The 14890-nt window shown below is 34.5% G+C and overlaps 1 protein-coding gene across 1 annotated transcript; it reads left to right on the forward strand.

The window, feature by feature from the left end:
- The first annotated feature begins 11330 nt into the window (after positions 1-11330).
- Positions 11331-14245, forward strand: LOC104432655 (zinc finger CCCH domain-containing protein 25). The gene is made up of 4 exons (XM_010045138.3): positions 11331-11585; positions 12369-12478; positions 12606-12793; positions 13491-14245. Exons 1-4 carry the CDS (start codon positions 11413-11415, stop codon positions 14064-14066), a joined length of 1047 nt encoding a protein of 348 aa, XP_010043440.1. The 5' UTR covers positions 11331-11412; the 3' UTR covers positions 14067-14245.
- Positions 14246-14890: the final 645 nt, after the last annotated feature.

Below are 14890 nucleotides of genomic sequence, written 5' to 3' on the forward strand. Positions count from 1 at the left end.
GTGTCGATTACTTCATTTTCAAATATCATATCCATAGCATAGAGAGATTTCATTATCTGCCATATTTCCATCACATCTATAGTAACATATTCCACCATTGCATTCACAACCTTTGAAGACTTCATCACATTCCTCGTTTTCTTTCCACACGTAGCACATTATATCATCTCATTCACAACAAGTTCCATTACTTCATTTTCATTTATTGTCTGCCATATTTCCATCACATTTATAACAGCAAGTTCCACCATTGCATTTACAACCTCTACAGACTCCTTTAGCTTCACCTAATCTGCAACAAGTTCCATTTCCACAAAGTAAATCTTATCCATTGTAGTTTACACTGCCTCTAGTAGACATAACTCCATATGATCTTTCATATTAATCTCTATACATAAAAATCTTACACACATATGTTTTTTGCTAGCTATCAATCGCACAAGCTAGTAGTAAGTTAGTAATTTTTGTGAAATTTATGTATGACAAAAAGTTATGAACTTTTCACTTATGGTTAAATTTACTAAGTTCAATAACACTGATTACGTCTCATTCGCAGCAACCTGTACTATCTTTAGCAGACATAACTTATGCTCTTTTAGCTTGGCCAACAAACATTGAAGTCATCAATCATACAAACCAGCGGTACATTGGTTTTTTTTTTTTTTTTGAAATTCATGCATAAAAAAAGGTTTATGAACTTTCCCCTTATACTTGAACCTATAAGTTTCAAAAATATAGTAGGAGGATCAACTCCGTTTGCTAGAAAGAGAGAATAAAAGAAATCATCACCAATGACAAACCAAAAGTTAAGAACTTTCTACGCAATTAGGAGAAAATTAGATAATAAAGAACAGATTATTTCGGATAAGATTTCATGTCGGAAGCTGTACGGACACTCTCTCCCCCATCCCTCCGCCCTTTCTTCATCTCCACTTTCGTTTTGTCCTTGTCACATCCTCAGGCTCTCGTCTTTCTTCTTCATGTCCGTTGCAAAAATATTGTAATGTGTAAATGACAATTGCAGCTAATCAATCTCTCCCACTAGAAAAAGAGTTGAGCTAAGAATTTGAAGAATTTCTCGGATTTTAAAACTGGGCAAACTTGTTAGAAATCAAACTCTTTTTATTTTTATTTTTGGTAGATTATGAAAGAAACCAAGTTACTAAGAGTTTCTTATTATAACTTGATATTTGATTGACGATTGAGATGAGTACATAGAGGCGGCCTTAAAGTTAAATTTCACTATCTGACTTTGTGATTTCCTTTACTTACTTTCCATTATGTGATGTCCTAGACTCTTATGTTGATTTATGATATTTTTGTGTTCTTATGAAAATCCTTAAGAAAGTATAATAGCTAGATAAAAAATTAGATCATCATGTTTTGTTTTCAAATTGATTGATGATGTACTAAACAATTAGCTTAGTGTTTGTGATTTTTAGATAATTGGCCGACATTGGTTGTTGAGAAAATATTCCCAAGTGATTTTATAAATTGACAAAATTTATTATGAGTAATTTTTTTTTTTTTGATGATAAGTATTCTCTAGGTAGAAAATTTGATGCGGTTATATGTTTTTATTCGGAATCAACACATTAATCATATCCATTTCAATCGTAATTGACTATTTATGGACATGCAACAGCTACTCGATTAGTATTGATTTCTCCATTATATAAAGGTTGTTCAAAAGGAAAATGTATCAATAGAATCTCTTTTTGTTTTATGACAATTAATTGAAGATGAAATGCACTTATCAAACGGAGTACTTAAATTTATGGAAACCCAAACTGCTATATAAGTGGCAGAATTAAAGGAAAACTTGATTCTTTGCAACCTTAAAGTGATTAGATCTTATAGTGACATTGAGGTCCAACAAGTTAAATAGTTGGATTGATCCTCAGAAGATATGGCTAATGATTAGCTTGGACATGACCATTGGCCATTAAGGAGTATAAAAGGAGATCGTGATGTTGAAGGAAAAAATACGAGTCTTGTAGTTTGAAATTCCAAAGTCTGAAAAGCATATCGTTTTAAAAGTATTAGTTTTTATGAGCATAATGTTGTAATTTTTTAGAGGTTGAGAGTGTGAAAATATATGTTCATTCATGACTGAGTAGAAAATACTTTCTTATAACTTTTGATTGATTTATATAGTAAAATCTAGCAAATAGGCTATCTGTGTGGAAGAGTGGATGTATGCTTATAAAAAATCGAACTATTATAAACTTTTAAGTACATTTGTCTACCTCTTAAACTCTTTAAGAGCTGATGATTGCATTTCAGTCATCAAACATTGTCTAGTTGCAATATTTACTCAAATATTTTTTAAATTTTGCATATTCACCTATTTATCCCCTTTAGGTGATAGTTCTAGCCATAACAACGGTCGCTTCTAAAGGCTCCCACAAAGCCAAAGCACCAAGGAAGTGAATAGGTTGTGAAAGTTTTGGGACAACGCCACTGTCAACCATTTACGTCATTTTATTCAGTTCAGAGCGATTCAACTATCTCTTCAAAGGAATTGTGTCTATTAGTATCGACTCGAGCAGTCGGTTTAGGGGTTAGTCTACTTGCTGAAGTTGATCTCGATAGGTTATTAGGTAGAAGAGAGTAATCCAATAATGTGATAAGCGACACAACTGGATAATAGAGCAAATGGCCCTTTAGTCATGACTAAGAGACTCTCTGATAATGGATATAACTCGAGAAAATACAAACATAAGCATATTAAGGATTGTGAATTCTCATGTAGCTATTAGAAATATACGTATCCTAATTGTGAGGTGAAAAACTTTTTGAACGTGCTTCCAATGGACATATTATAGAGATTATTTACAAATGAACTCATAATCATCCTAAATCACAACTTAACCGGTGCTTTACTAGAAGAGTGACCATGTCAATCCAAGAAAGGAGATTTCATGGGTTTTCCTTTCCACCTACGGGTAGGATCTATTTTATTGATTCTAATTTATGTTGATGTATCAGAAAATTGATATCATTGAACTTATAATGTTGACATTGATGGTACTATTGAAATATCTCTGATTGCTAAGAATGGGAAAACTATTGAGAGAGCAATTTCACTATCGAATAGGATCCAAATTGAAGTTGATGATGGTGACCATGATGATCCATTCTAAAATAGAAGGAGTGAGGGTTTAACTATAAGAGAAACTGAGCGCATTTATCTTCTTCTTTTTTCCATGAACTATTTGTTTTAATCGAAATCATTATTACTATGGATATAGGAGGCCCGAAATTGGTGAGAAATATATCAATTTGGTGATTAAGCCAGATAAAAAACTACGAGTTGTCGTTCAAACTATTAGTGAGGTTAAAAAAAACTATTTGTTTTAATCGAAACCATTATTACTATGGATATAGGAGGCCTGAAAGTGGTGATGAAGATGTTAATCCGGTGATTAAGCCAATTAGAAAACCACGAGTTGTGACTCAAACTATTAGCGAGGTTAAAAAAAAAAACTAAACAATGGCTATCACTGGTGTAAATATGAGCAAGAAGTAGTCAGAGACAATTTAAATAATATTGGGAGTGCACAGTAGAAGTTTAATATCTTCACCTAGGGAGATTATTAAAAGGGAGCCCAAGTCCAAGCTCGTCAATATATCTAGTTGGATCCACATTCACTTAAAAACTTAAGCCAATAAGTTATGGACCAACTAGGATGTATTAATTATTCTACGCTACATCAATTCTCTGATATGGGATTTCTCTAACATAGCTCACTCACACGTAGATCCTAACAATCTTTGCCTTACGTGTAAGCTTAGCCTAGAATGTGCAGTAAAGTTCAATGCATTCACTTGAAGAGATCATCAAGAGGGGCTCAAGTCCGAGCCCATCAATATATCTAGTTTGATCCACCTTAACTAAAAAGCTTAAATCAATGAGTTATGAGCTCACTAGAATATATTAACTAGGCCAACTATGATATATTAACTATTCTATACCATATTAATTCTCCGATGTGAGATTTCTTTTACACAACTCATTTATATGTGCATCATAATAATCTCTCCTTCATGTGTGAGCTCAATCCAGAAATCGCAATTATTGGTTTTAGTACGATTTGTTAGGAGCACGTAGTAAAAGTTCAATACCTTCACCTAGAGAGATCGTCAAGAGGGGGTCAAGTCTAAGTTCGTCAATTTATCTAGTTGGACTCACCTCTATTCAAAAGCTCAAACAATGAGTTATAAACCAACTAAAATATATTAATTACTCTACACCACATTAATTTTTCAATGTGGAATTTTTCTAACACAATTCACTCACCCATGCTTCCTAACAAATCCAAAGTACTATTTTGCTACGACAGTTGACTCGCAATGTCTTGTATTGTTCTGCCATTTGACCTATGTCACTTACACCATGTTCACTTATGTTATGGAGCTTCTTATTCTCTTTTTATGGTGTGCAATGGAACTCATTGCCTATTGATGCTCATTTGTTGAGTTTTATACGTGGCATAAAATTATTCTTGCATGGGAGTAAATTTGAAAGGCTTACGTACATGTCATGCTATTCATTTATTGAATAACATACATTGATTCTAGTGATACAACTATTCTATATGTTCCAAAATGCAAACTTATTGTACACAATTCATCCAACAAAGAAACTTTTGACCCATATTTCTTGCCAAAGTTTATTGGTGTCAGTTGTGCTGTGTTGCGAAAATATGTGTTACGAAAAGGGAAATTGATAGATTTTTATTTCAAGAATGCACTTAGTAGGCCTAGATGAAAGCGATTATTTTCACGTGCTGTGTAATAATGGCAATTGGACAATCCTAAGCATTTTTGGAGAAGTTGTTTAATTTATGGATTTAATGGGATGGAGAAGCAGACTAGCTGATTGAAAGAATAAATATTTTGGAAAAATTGCAGTCACATGGTAAAATGTCTCAAGAATGTGGCTGAAATTTTTATGTCTGGTCAACAATCATCAAGAGTTATTCATTGTAAGCTTGCTAGTTGAGAAACCTTCCAACTTAAATCAATGTAGTACATATATGAAGACTAACTTCCTCATACTCTCTCTTCTCTCTCTCTCTCTCTCTCTCTCTTAGCAATCCCCAAAAGAATAAGATTAAATTATAAATAGGATAAGCTGCAGGAGTGGTAGACGTGTGTAATTAGGGTCATTTATTACATATGTATTCAATTCCCTAGTGTTTAGTTGCCATAAATTTTTTTATCATGGCTTCATAGATTTAACTTACCTTGAATTGACAGTTTAGGTTCACAATTTGGTTGTAGGCCTATCTTCAAAAACTTCAAAACCTAATTTCAACATTCCATTCAGAATATTGAGATGAGAAAAGAAACATCAATATCCCAGTGTAGTTATATTGAATTTAATCATGCTAAATTGTAAAAGGTCAAGAGGTTCATCTTTGTGGGAGTAAGGAGTATTTACTTAATGCTTTTAATCAGTTGTTGCAAGTTACTACTAGCAAACGATCTACCTATTCATTGCCATAATATGAGTAATTGATTGGAATGCAACTAGGTACCTTACTCACTAACATTAAAAGATATTGTTGATTGCCGTCATTGTAATTTTATTTTGAGAGAGGATATGGTAAGGAGAGTCACATTAGAATTTGATGGTTTTAAATTACCTTCTATCCATAAAAGTCATCCGGTTTTGTGCAAGAGTTACTACAAGGGCACGAATCCTGGGTGTCGTGTGAGGAAGCATGGTCTACAATTTTAAAATGTCTGCTTGGCGACTTCGGCTTGAATAAATAAATGGGCTCTATTTCGTTATCCTCGGAGAATTTGGTTGAGAGGTCCCAAATAGATTGTGATTTCTTGATAGTTTGATTGTACTCTCATTTCAACTAATGAGGCTTCCTCGCGCCAGTAGTAATTTCATCATTTAAGCAAATTGATCGACAATTGAAATGTCGTGCGAGTTACCTAGTTTTTCGCATCTTATTCTCCATATTTTTCTGATCTTTATATTGATGATTATTATTCTCAAGTATAAGGTGAAATAGTCCATGGTGATTTTTTTTTCTATCATATCATAGTAATCCTTTGGAATCTTGTGGAGATGATGCTTCTAAAGATGATGGACAACGTTCAATAGATTTCTAATTATTTTTCCTCATTGTCTAAGAATTTTTACAACATGTTAAATAAAAGTCCCAAGGAAAATGAGAAGTTGTTAATCTCAAAAAGTGACAGGTGGATTTTAACAATAAAACTATATTTTGGAAATCGAATGACTTTTGTTTATTCGATTGCAGAAGAAGAGAATATAGGCTATGAGGCTATGACCTTGAATAAAATGCATATTAGGACCGAATAAAAGATCAAAGGAAGAAAGGAACAAATCAAATAACATAAATGAAGGGCGACCGATTCAGGCAATGTTATCTTAATAATCCTTTAGGGTTTAAATGAGATTGAGCCTTACCTCATCCACTGTAATCTTAATAATTTATCACTAAAAAAATACATTATTTTAATCATTATTTTATTGGATATATATATTTACCATTTGGATTGCAATTATGACTTTGTCAACCTTGAATTTTCACAATTTTACTGGATAATATTTTCAACTCAAACCGCGCGTTATTGATGTGGGAGACTTGAATAATCCCATAAAAAGGGTATTTGTATTAGTCCATGTTCCTATCATTTTATCCCCAAAAAATTTAGCAAATATCTTTTTTGAGAAATGTGTTAATTCTTTGATGTCAGTAAGTATATCTTGTCATGTCTAAATTAATTAAGATTTTAAGGCGAACTTGTGCCAATTATGTAAGGTCTAAACAAAAGAAAAAGAAAAAAAAAAAAGGAGAAGATGGAAACCAAAGATTGGCCCGTATTTCAATTTATCATTTGAAAAAGAAATCGTGAAGATGAATTTATGTGAAGTAGAAGGAATGGAATATTATTAGATATTTTTTTAATGCTATGTAGAGTTCATTTTCTTATATGTTTTTTGTCTCGTGTTATATTATTCTCCACCAGCTTCGACAACTAATAACTGTATCTGTAGCAAGAGAGCTATATTTTTGCCATAGTTCAACAGTTTTCTCTCCTTACCGTGGCACCGAAGAGGCATGTTCAAAACAATGTCATGGGCATATTCTCTGAATGGATGGACTCTCTTCTAACCTCTGTCATTTCCCTTTTGCCAAGAGACAATGTAATTTTTGAAACTCAACATCTTTAAAGAATCAATTTCATCAACTTCATTCGGCTCCATGATAATGAGTATTGATGGGTACTTTGTGATCGATTGGTTAATTGGAGTATTATGTTTCCAAATGGCATCATCTCATTTAATTTTGTTAGTCTATCTCTTAGGTGACATGTCATGAAATGGGAACATTTGATTTGGTTTGTACTTGTATTACATTTAATGATGTAATTTTTCTCTGAATGATCAAGTAAAAAATTTTCAAATCTTTTGTTTTGTGTATCCTTTAATTATTATTAATGTGGTATATAGATAAGCAGTCACACATTTAATCGTTCTATGGATGCAAGAAGAGTACAAGATGCACATATAATTTTTGTGATTCCTAAAGTTGATTATATATCTTTTCTAGTTTTGCAAAAAATGAGAGATGGAATTTGTGGAAAAATTAAAAAGCAATATGCAGAGGCTTGCTTATATGTACACAATAGCGAAATTCAACAACTTTCTTGATGTTGACATGTGTTGCCTCCTTTGCACGACATGTTCTTGGATAAACTTGTCCAAAATTACCGATTCGGTTTAAATATTTCAATTTTGTCAATTGAATCATAAACATTTTCACTTTTTGCCATTTGAGTCAATCCAGCTAATTTTAGTCGAAAGATACTAGCGTGAAGGCTGGTTGTTTTACGTGACATAGTTGACGCCGGCATTGACAATTATAAAAATATTTTAATAATTATTTTATCTGATTATTTTTTCTTTTCTTCTCCTCCTCTAGCTCCTCCACCTCAGCTAGTTGGGAGACCTCTACCATTGGCTAGAGGGGAGGGCAAGGAAGTATCGTATTATATTATATTATTTATAATTCTTTTATATATTCAAAAAGTAAAATGTCTATTATATTAATTATAAGATGTTCTATCAATAGCACTAATAGTAATTTCAATTTAAAACTTTTGTTAAGTATTAATTATGTGTCATTTGTTTTGTTTTCAAAAAGTGAATTAACAAGATGTGAAGTTATATATTCATGGTTTATATTTATTTTTGAACTTTTTATGATTTAATTGTATTTTACTAATGAATTTCAGCTGCACTTTGCTTTTCAATTTGTGTCAAATGGTAGAACCTTGGAGTTGCTACGGTGATTTGCGTCAAGTGGTATAAAGCTCATTTTTGGTTGAGTAGACTCTACATGATCAAATGCTAGTCATGGTCATTTCATTTTTGGTTGAGTGGTTAAATTTCTAATAAAAGATGGTCAAATACAATTTATATTAAAGATAGATGATTTCCATCTTGTCACATAATTGATACGAAATTTCTATTATTGTGTCATCTTAAAAAATACTAAAAGATTATAAAAAAAAACGAAAAAAATTATTGAATTGAACCGGAAAATTAAGAGATTTAGAACGAGTTGGAATTAGTAAACCACTGGCGAGGGAGGGCAAGGAAGAAAAAAAAGGAAAAATAAAAATTCGCTAAAATATTAATAAAAAGTATCTACGTTAGCACCGATGGCATCACGTAGGACGACTAACATTCACGTTAACGATTTCTAATAAAAGATGGTCAAATAGATTTAATTGATAAAATACTAAAAGATTTAAAACTTAATTGGCAAAATTAAGAGATTTAGAACTGAATTAGTAAATGTGTAATAGGTTGATGACTTTTTGGACAATCTTCCCAATATTATTGACCATCCAATAGTATTTTATCACATTTTCACTCCCGTTTAACTTGTATGCCATTTCAACTTATATTCTTGATTTATATTGTGTTTTTACACTGCACCTCTTTTTTTTTTTAATGGCTACATTTTTCAAATATTTTATGCGTCATCATCACTAACACAAAAATTAGAAAAATGCTAATACACTTGCCCTCTTGAGGTTGTTTTATCCATCTTAAATCTAAAATGAATTTCTTTGACTAATTAAATATAGAGAATATAGATGTGCATAAATATAAATATGGTGGTGAAATTCCTTTTTGGGCCTAGACAACTTATATAAATGTAAATTCACGTCACATTCATATGATCATCCACGATATGCATTTATGACATTTAAATTGAGTCAATATAATGGAGAAAAGTATTCGTACAATTTAAATTTTAAAAATCTTCATTAAATTGCTTGATTAGCCGTTTCCATATATCATGTTTCAAAATATAAAAAAATCAGGAATAGCCCCCGAAAGTACTGAAATCTCCTTTTTACTATGTCATAGTGCCATATTCAAACAATGCATTGTCTCATGTTATTTGCCAAGGAAAATGATTTACTTCAAATTAAACCTTTTATTCAAAAGTGAATTTTGGAAAAAACATCTACAAATTGAAAACATTCCACAAATTTTCCATCAGAGAATGGTCATCTTTTAATTGAATCCAATTTTAATTTTTCCAGTGGAACAACATGATTACCATGACCGACACTACCATCCCGCCATGCACCGACTAGCCATCACACCACCTTGCCTCCCTTTTGCCACCACCCTGTCATCATAGGCCTAGGCGAAGCCTTGAGCTTTGAGCAAAGCCCTTTGCCTTTATCCCTTGTCTCTACGAGTTGTTGCGGACCCTGGAGATCCCGAGTCTATCATCCTACAACACCAGCAACCTCCATCGTCCAGCAAAGGCCCTCCAACCTCTTATCTTTGCGAGTTTGGGCTCGAGACGTTGGATTCGACGTCGACATCCCCAGCCCTAGAGATCGAGATCTGGCATCCTCCGAGCCAACGACGCCAATGGCGACCTCCGTAGCATCTAGCAGAGAGATAGGACAACGAATAGTGATGGCTGATACTCTTTGTTTATTTTTCAATTTTCTCTTTTCCTTTTAATCTTTATTCAAAATTTAATTTGGGCAAATATTCCCTACTCTTTTTTTTTTTTGTCAGTCCTACTTTATTTCTATCTACACTCACTCTCGGACTTTTGCCCGCCTCTTTGGCGTGGGAGTGAAACCCACTCCCGAAACTTACGCGTCTCCCACCCCCATCCCCCATTGAGAATGGGGAATTTAAACCCCTTACCTCCCCCTTCCATGTTGGAAGGGTGACCACTGAGGCGAATCCCAGTGGTTAAATATTCCCTACTCTAATTGCTAGAAAAATCAATTATTCATTTACTAACGGGTCAAGCCTTATTTAAGATTGATTTGATTACTTCAAACCATTGACTTTAGCCCCTCTATCAAAAATGAACCTTATTGGGAAATTTTCTAACCTCGCATGTTACATTTTCACTTCAAAAGACAGGGGATAGTTATGTAGCATCATGCGGGCCCATTTGTACATTTTCACTTCAAAAGGCAGGGGATAGTTATGTAGCATCATGCGGGCCCGTTTGGTTCGAATTTGGGGAAATGCCCTTGAAAGAATACAAATATCTTTGAGGTAAAGGGATTTTCCGAAATCTAGACTTTTGAAACTATAACCGAAAAGTGATTTAGGGAAATGTAAGACTATTTGTAAACATATATTTGAAAAACACTTTAGTGTGACCAAATTAAGTTTTTTAATTTTAGTATTTTAAAATTGCAAAAAAAATAATGACTATATAACATTTTATATTTTCATGTTGAGAGTAATATAAAAGATATATATTAGTAAATTTATTTAAAAATTATATTAAAAGAATTTGATTATAGATTAGATATAAAGCTCAACTTTTGGTCTAGGGTTCTTTTAGGTTTGTTTTCAATTTAGAATATTTTTTTTTAATTATTGTAGTATTAATCATCTTCATTAATTAATTATCATTCTAGTGTATTGATAAAAAGTTGGGTTATTGATTGTCAAAAGATAAAAATGATCAAAAAAAGAAAAGGTGAACCCAACATTTGCAAAGGGTTTTTATTATTTAAAAAAAAAAAATAAAACCGATGAAACTCCGTTGCTGATCAACGGCGGTTGAAGTGTGGAGAAGATGATCGGTTTAAAAAAAAAAAAAAAAGTGAACGGATGAATAGTAAAAGTGGACTCGCATTTTCGAATGCTAAAAATCCAAAGAGGTGAGGGACTGCTTTTGCGCAAAGATTTCAAAGCCAAAGAGTTAAGGACATTTTAAATATACCAAACATCAAATTTTTTTAAGGGCTTTTGGTGTATTAAGTGAACTCGACAGTGAAGGAATCGGGCTGTAGAGCTGAGGGAGGGAGAGAGAATCGCCTGCTTGTTCCTGAGATATCACCGCAAACGAGATGAATCCGCTCACCTTGGTGAAACGCATCCAGAAGATAAACAGTAGAGAAGCAGCCTTGGGGATATCGGACGAAGCTTCGTGGCATGCCAAATACAAGGACTCTGCGTATGCGTTCGTCAGCAGCATTCCCTTCGATCTCACCGAAGGCGATCTCCTCGCGGTTTTTGCCCAGTAAGTTTGCATCTATTGCATCTTGTTTGTGGAGTCAAAGATCCTTGATGACCTTCAGAACAAGAAAAATGTAGTAATTTCACAAACGGTGACCAGTAAGTGGCTTGAAACGACCAAATTCAAGTAAATGGCTCAAGTGTACCACTTCGCGAGGTGTCATTTCAATTCACTGATTTGGGAACTCCTTCGACACGCGAAGCTTGATTGGAAAGGACTGGACTTTTGGACTTGTGTAACCACATTTTGCCCATTCATCTCCATGTTTTTTCTGAGCATCTACACATATCACATACATATTATAGCTCTTACCTGCATTCTTAGCTGATTTCGAGGCTCTGAGATGTGGAATTCTGACCTGTGGGTAGGGAAATCACCAGCTGCTATGATGTTTCAATTCTTTGTATTAGTTGGCATAGTCAGTCCAGGCTGCAGAGACTGTGGAGTAGAGAAAGTTATTAGCATTGGGTGCATATATAGAAGCCTAAGGTCTCGAATACTTTGATTTCCCAAATATTGCAGTATGTATAGTTTTTTAAGATTTATTCATATGTTTGTGGAATTGATGTCTTGCTCTTTGTGAAATCAAGCTTTTAGTAAACTGTGATTGATATTTGCTCTTCTTCAGCTCCTTTATCAAGGGGTACAGATAAAGCTGTTTCAATGGGGTCTCTTGCTTCATCATCTTTTTAATGGATACATCTGTTAATTTGAATCTTCATTGCGGCTTTTGAAATTGATTTTGACATTTTTTTCATTAATTAGTATCCTAATGGGTTTCTGAAGGTACGGAGAGATCGTTGATGTAAACCTTGTTAGAGACAAGGGTACTGGTAAATCGAAAGGCTTTGCATTCATTGCATACGAGGATCAACGGAGTACAAACCTTGCTGTAGGTTGGTCTCTCTCTTCCCCCCCCAGAACCAAATCCATGTCCATGAACGGTTGCACATACTGGATGGTTGTTTTGATGTTTTGTTTAGACTGATTGTTTAAGCTCTCATGATTCTCATTGATGGTTAGATAATCTGAATGGAGCCTCAATATTGGGTAGAATTATAAGAGTAGACCATGTCAGCAACTATAAGAAGAAGGAAGAGGAGGATGAGGAGGAAGAGCAGAGAAAGAGGGCAGAACGGGGCGTGTGCCATGCTTTCCAAAGAGGGGAGTGCACTCGAGGAGCTCGGTGCAAATTTTCACATGATGAGCAAGTAAGATGCTTTAGTGGCGGTTTGATGTCACCATTATAGTGCTTTCTTGGAACATATAATGGTTGCACTTGAGATGCTTATTCTTCTGGAATGTTAACGAGGAAATACGCTTGAAGCACCTTGAATTCAAGTCTGATGTTGGCATTTCCTTTCAGCGCTTAAGTTGGTTGAGACTTTCTTTTCACTCGAGAAGATGTAGATAGTATAATCCCTTTAGTGATCCCTTTGCTGCAATACCAAATTTACCAGCTGGAACTAGAAAGTATTGGGATTTAAAGTCTTTCATGTTTCGTCTGGTTTATTTTAGGAGGCAGGGGAACAGATGGCTTGAATTGAAAGGTTTTTCTTTCTTCCGTTTTGCAATGATCGTGTTTTTAAATGCGACAAGTTACAGTCTGATCAAACATATATATACATATCTATATAGTATATTCAGTTGGCAATTTAGACATTGGTCAATGAAATTATTATAGGGCTCCTGATTCTGAATAATGTTAAATACCTCTACGTGACTGCCATTCATGCCAAGCTGGGAACAATTAATCTATTTAATCAGATGCTAGTAGAGATATTCATACCAAGCTGGGAACCGTTAATCTATTTAAAAGCAAATCGCATGTCTTTTTTTTTTTTTTTTCCAAGCATGCTTGCTGTCTATTAATTGATGGATTCGTTTTTGGTGATCTTCTATTATCAGAGAGCTGCTAATACTGGCTGGGGTGCCAAGGATGATGATGGGCAATGGGGTCATGACAAGTTTGATGGTCCAGAAAGGGCACATAAAAGGTCTAGTGGTCTCTCACACAACGGTCTTCCTGAATCTAGAACGCGAGATGGCCATAAGTCGCAAAGTATGGATTCGAGTTTCACTGCCAAGGAGAGGGAGGCAGACCATCAAGGCGAGGAGCACAGAAAATCAAGAAGGCATGATCCTGATGATTTTGAACAGAAGTCACGAGGGAAGTTTGATAGGAGGGAGGATAAGAACTTCAGGAGGGACGGTAATAATGACAATGTTGAGCGAGGTATGAAAGACCGGGACAGGAAAGAAGAAAGGATTAAAAGGTATGATGATGATCACGAGCCCAGAAGGAGAGAAGATTATGACAGGAGAGAAGAAAAGAGATCGAGACGGCATGATGATGACGATACAAAGCCTAGATCAAGAGGCAGCTATGAGAGGAAGGAAGAGAGTCGATCCAAGAAGCACGAATCAGATAGTAGGTCAACATACGATAGAAAACCATCTTCTCGTCATAGGAAGGAGAGATGACAATTCTCATATAGTGGGGTGGGTTATCAGATGGTGACTTCCCTTCTATGATTGAACCTTGCTCTTGTAGTCTTCTGAGAGAGATGGATCCCTATCCAGTTGCTGTGGGTGGACGAGGATTTTCCCTTTGTGCTTGCATTAGCTGTCCAGGATATTCGATGGTTTAGTTTTTTCATATCAGAAAGCAAATTTGATGGAAGGTTCAAGAGATAGATTACACATAAAAAGTTGCTGAATCCTGCATGGATATACTGGTACCAGAAACTTACTAATTCATTAAAGAATCAAAATGATAGTTACCATGCACTTTTGTCAGACAAAATAATCGTAACTATTTTCCATTCTATTAACACATCGGGTAGGCACAAACCGTGAGAATCCTAGGAAAAGAAGCATGCTTAGAAGAGTCATTCTACTTTGAATCTATGTAGCTCTGGTAAACTCGGCACTTTGCCCGTTTAATGGAGATTATAATGGGATCTTAGGGTTGAAATATGTGGAATGGTAGAAGTGAGAATGGCCATACAGACGATTCTCGATAATGAGAATGGACATACGGAATGATTCTTGATATGAAAATTGATTGGATTGCTACCGGCTAACCCTATTGACAATTCGTGTCCACTTCTTGCCGTCGGCCATACACGATACGACAACTTTGTTTTTGGCCAAGCACAAGTGGACGACACTATTTGCGGAAGCAGAAGAACTAGAAATCATGCGCGTGACTCTACAAGAATTAGAAGTTTTGTAAGTCAACATTGATTGTTTTTAGTGTGTGGAATCGATTACTAAAACTATTGAGATTTGCTCATGTAATTTTT

This window comes from Eucalyptus grandis, chromosome 2 (genome assembly GCF_016545825.1).
Source record: "Eucalyptus grandis isolate ANBG69807.140 chromosome 2, ASM1654582v1, whole genome shotgun sequence".
NCBI lineage: Eukaryota > Viridiplantae > Streptophyta > Magnoliopsida > Myrtales > Myrtaceae > Eucalyptus > Eucalyptus grandis.

Excerpts from the sequence above, each read along its gene's own strand:
- LOC104432655 (XM_010045138.3), top strand. The coding sequence starts at position 11,413 with ATGAATCCGCTCACCTTGGTGAAACGCATCCAGAAGATAAACAGTAGA. Across the intron at positions 12,479-12,605 it reads GAGTACAAACCTTGCTGTAG|ATAATCTGAATGGAGCCTCA; the intron begins GTTGGTCTCTCT and ends ATTGATGGTTAG. Across the intron at positions 12,794-13,490 it reads AATTTTCACATGATGAGCAA|AGAGCTGCTAATACTGGCTG; the intron begins GTAAGATGCTTT and ends TTCTATTATCAG.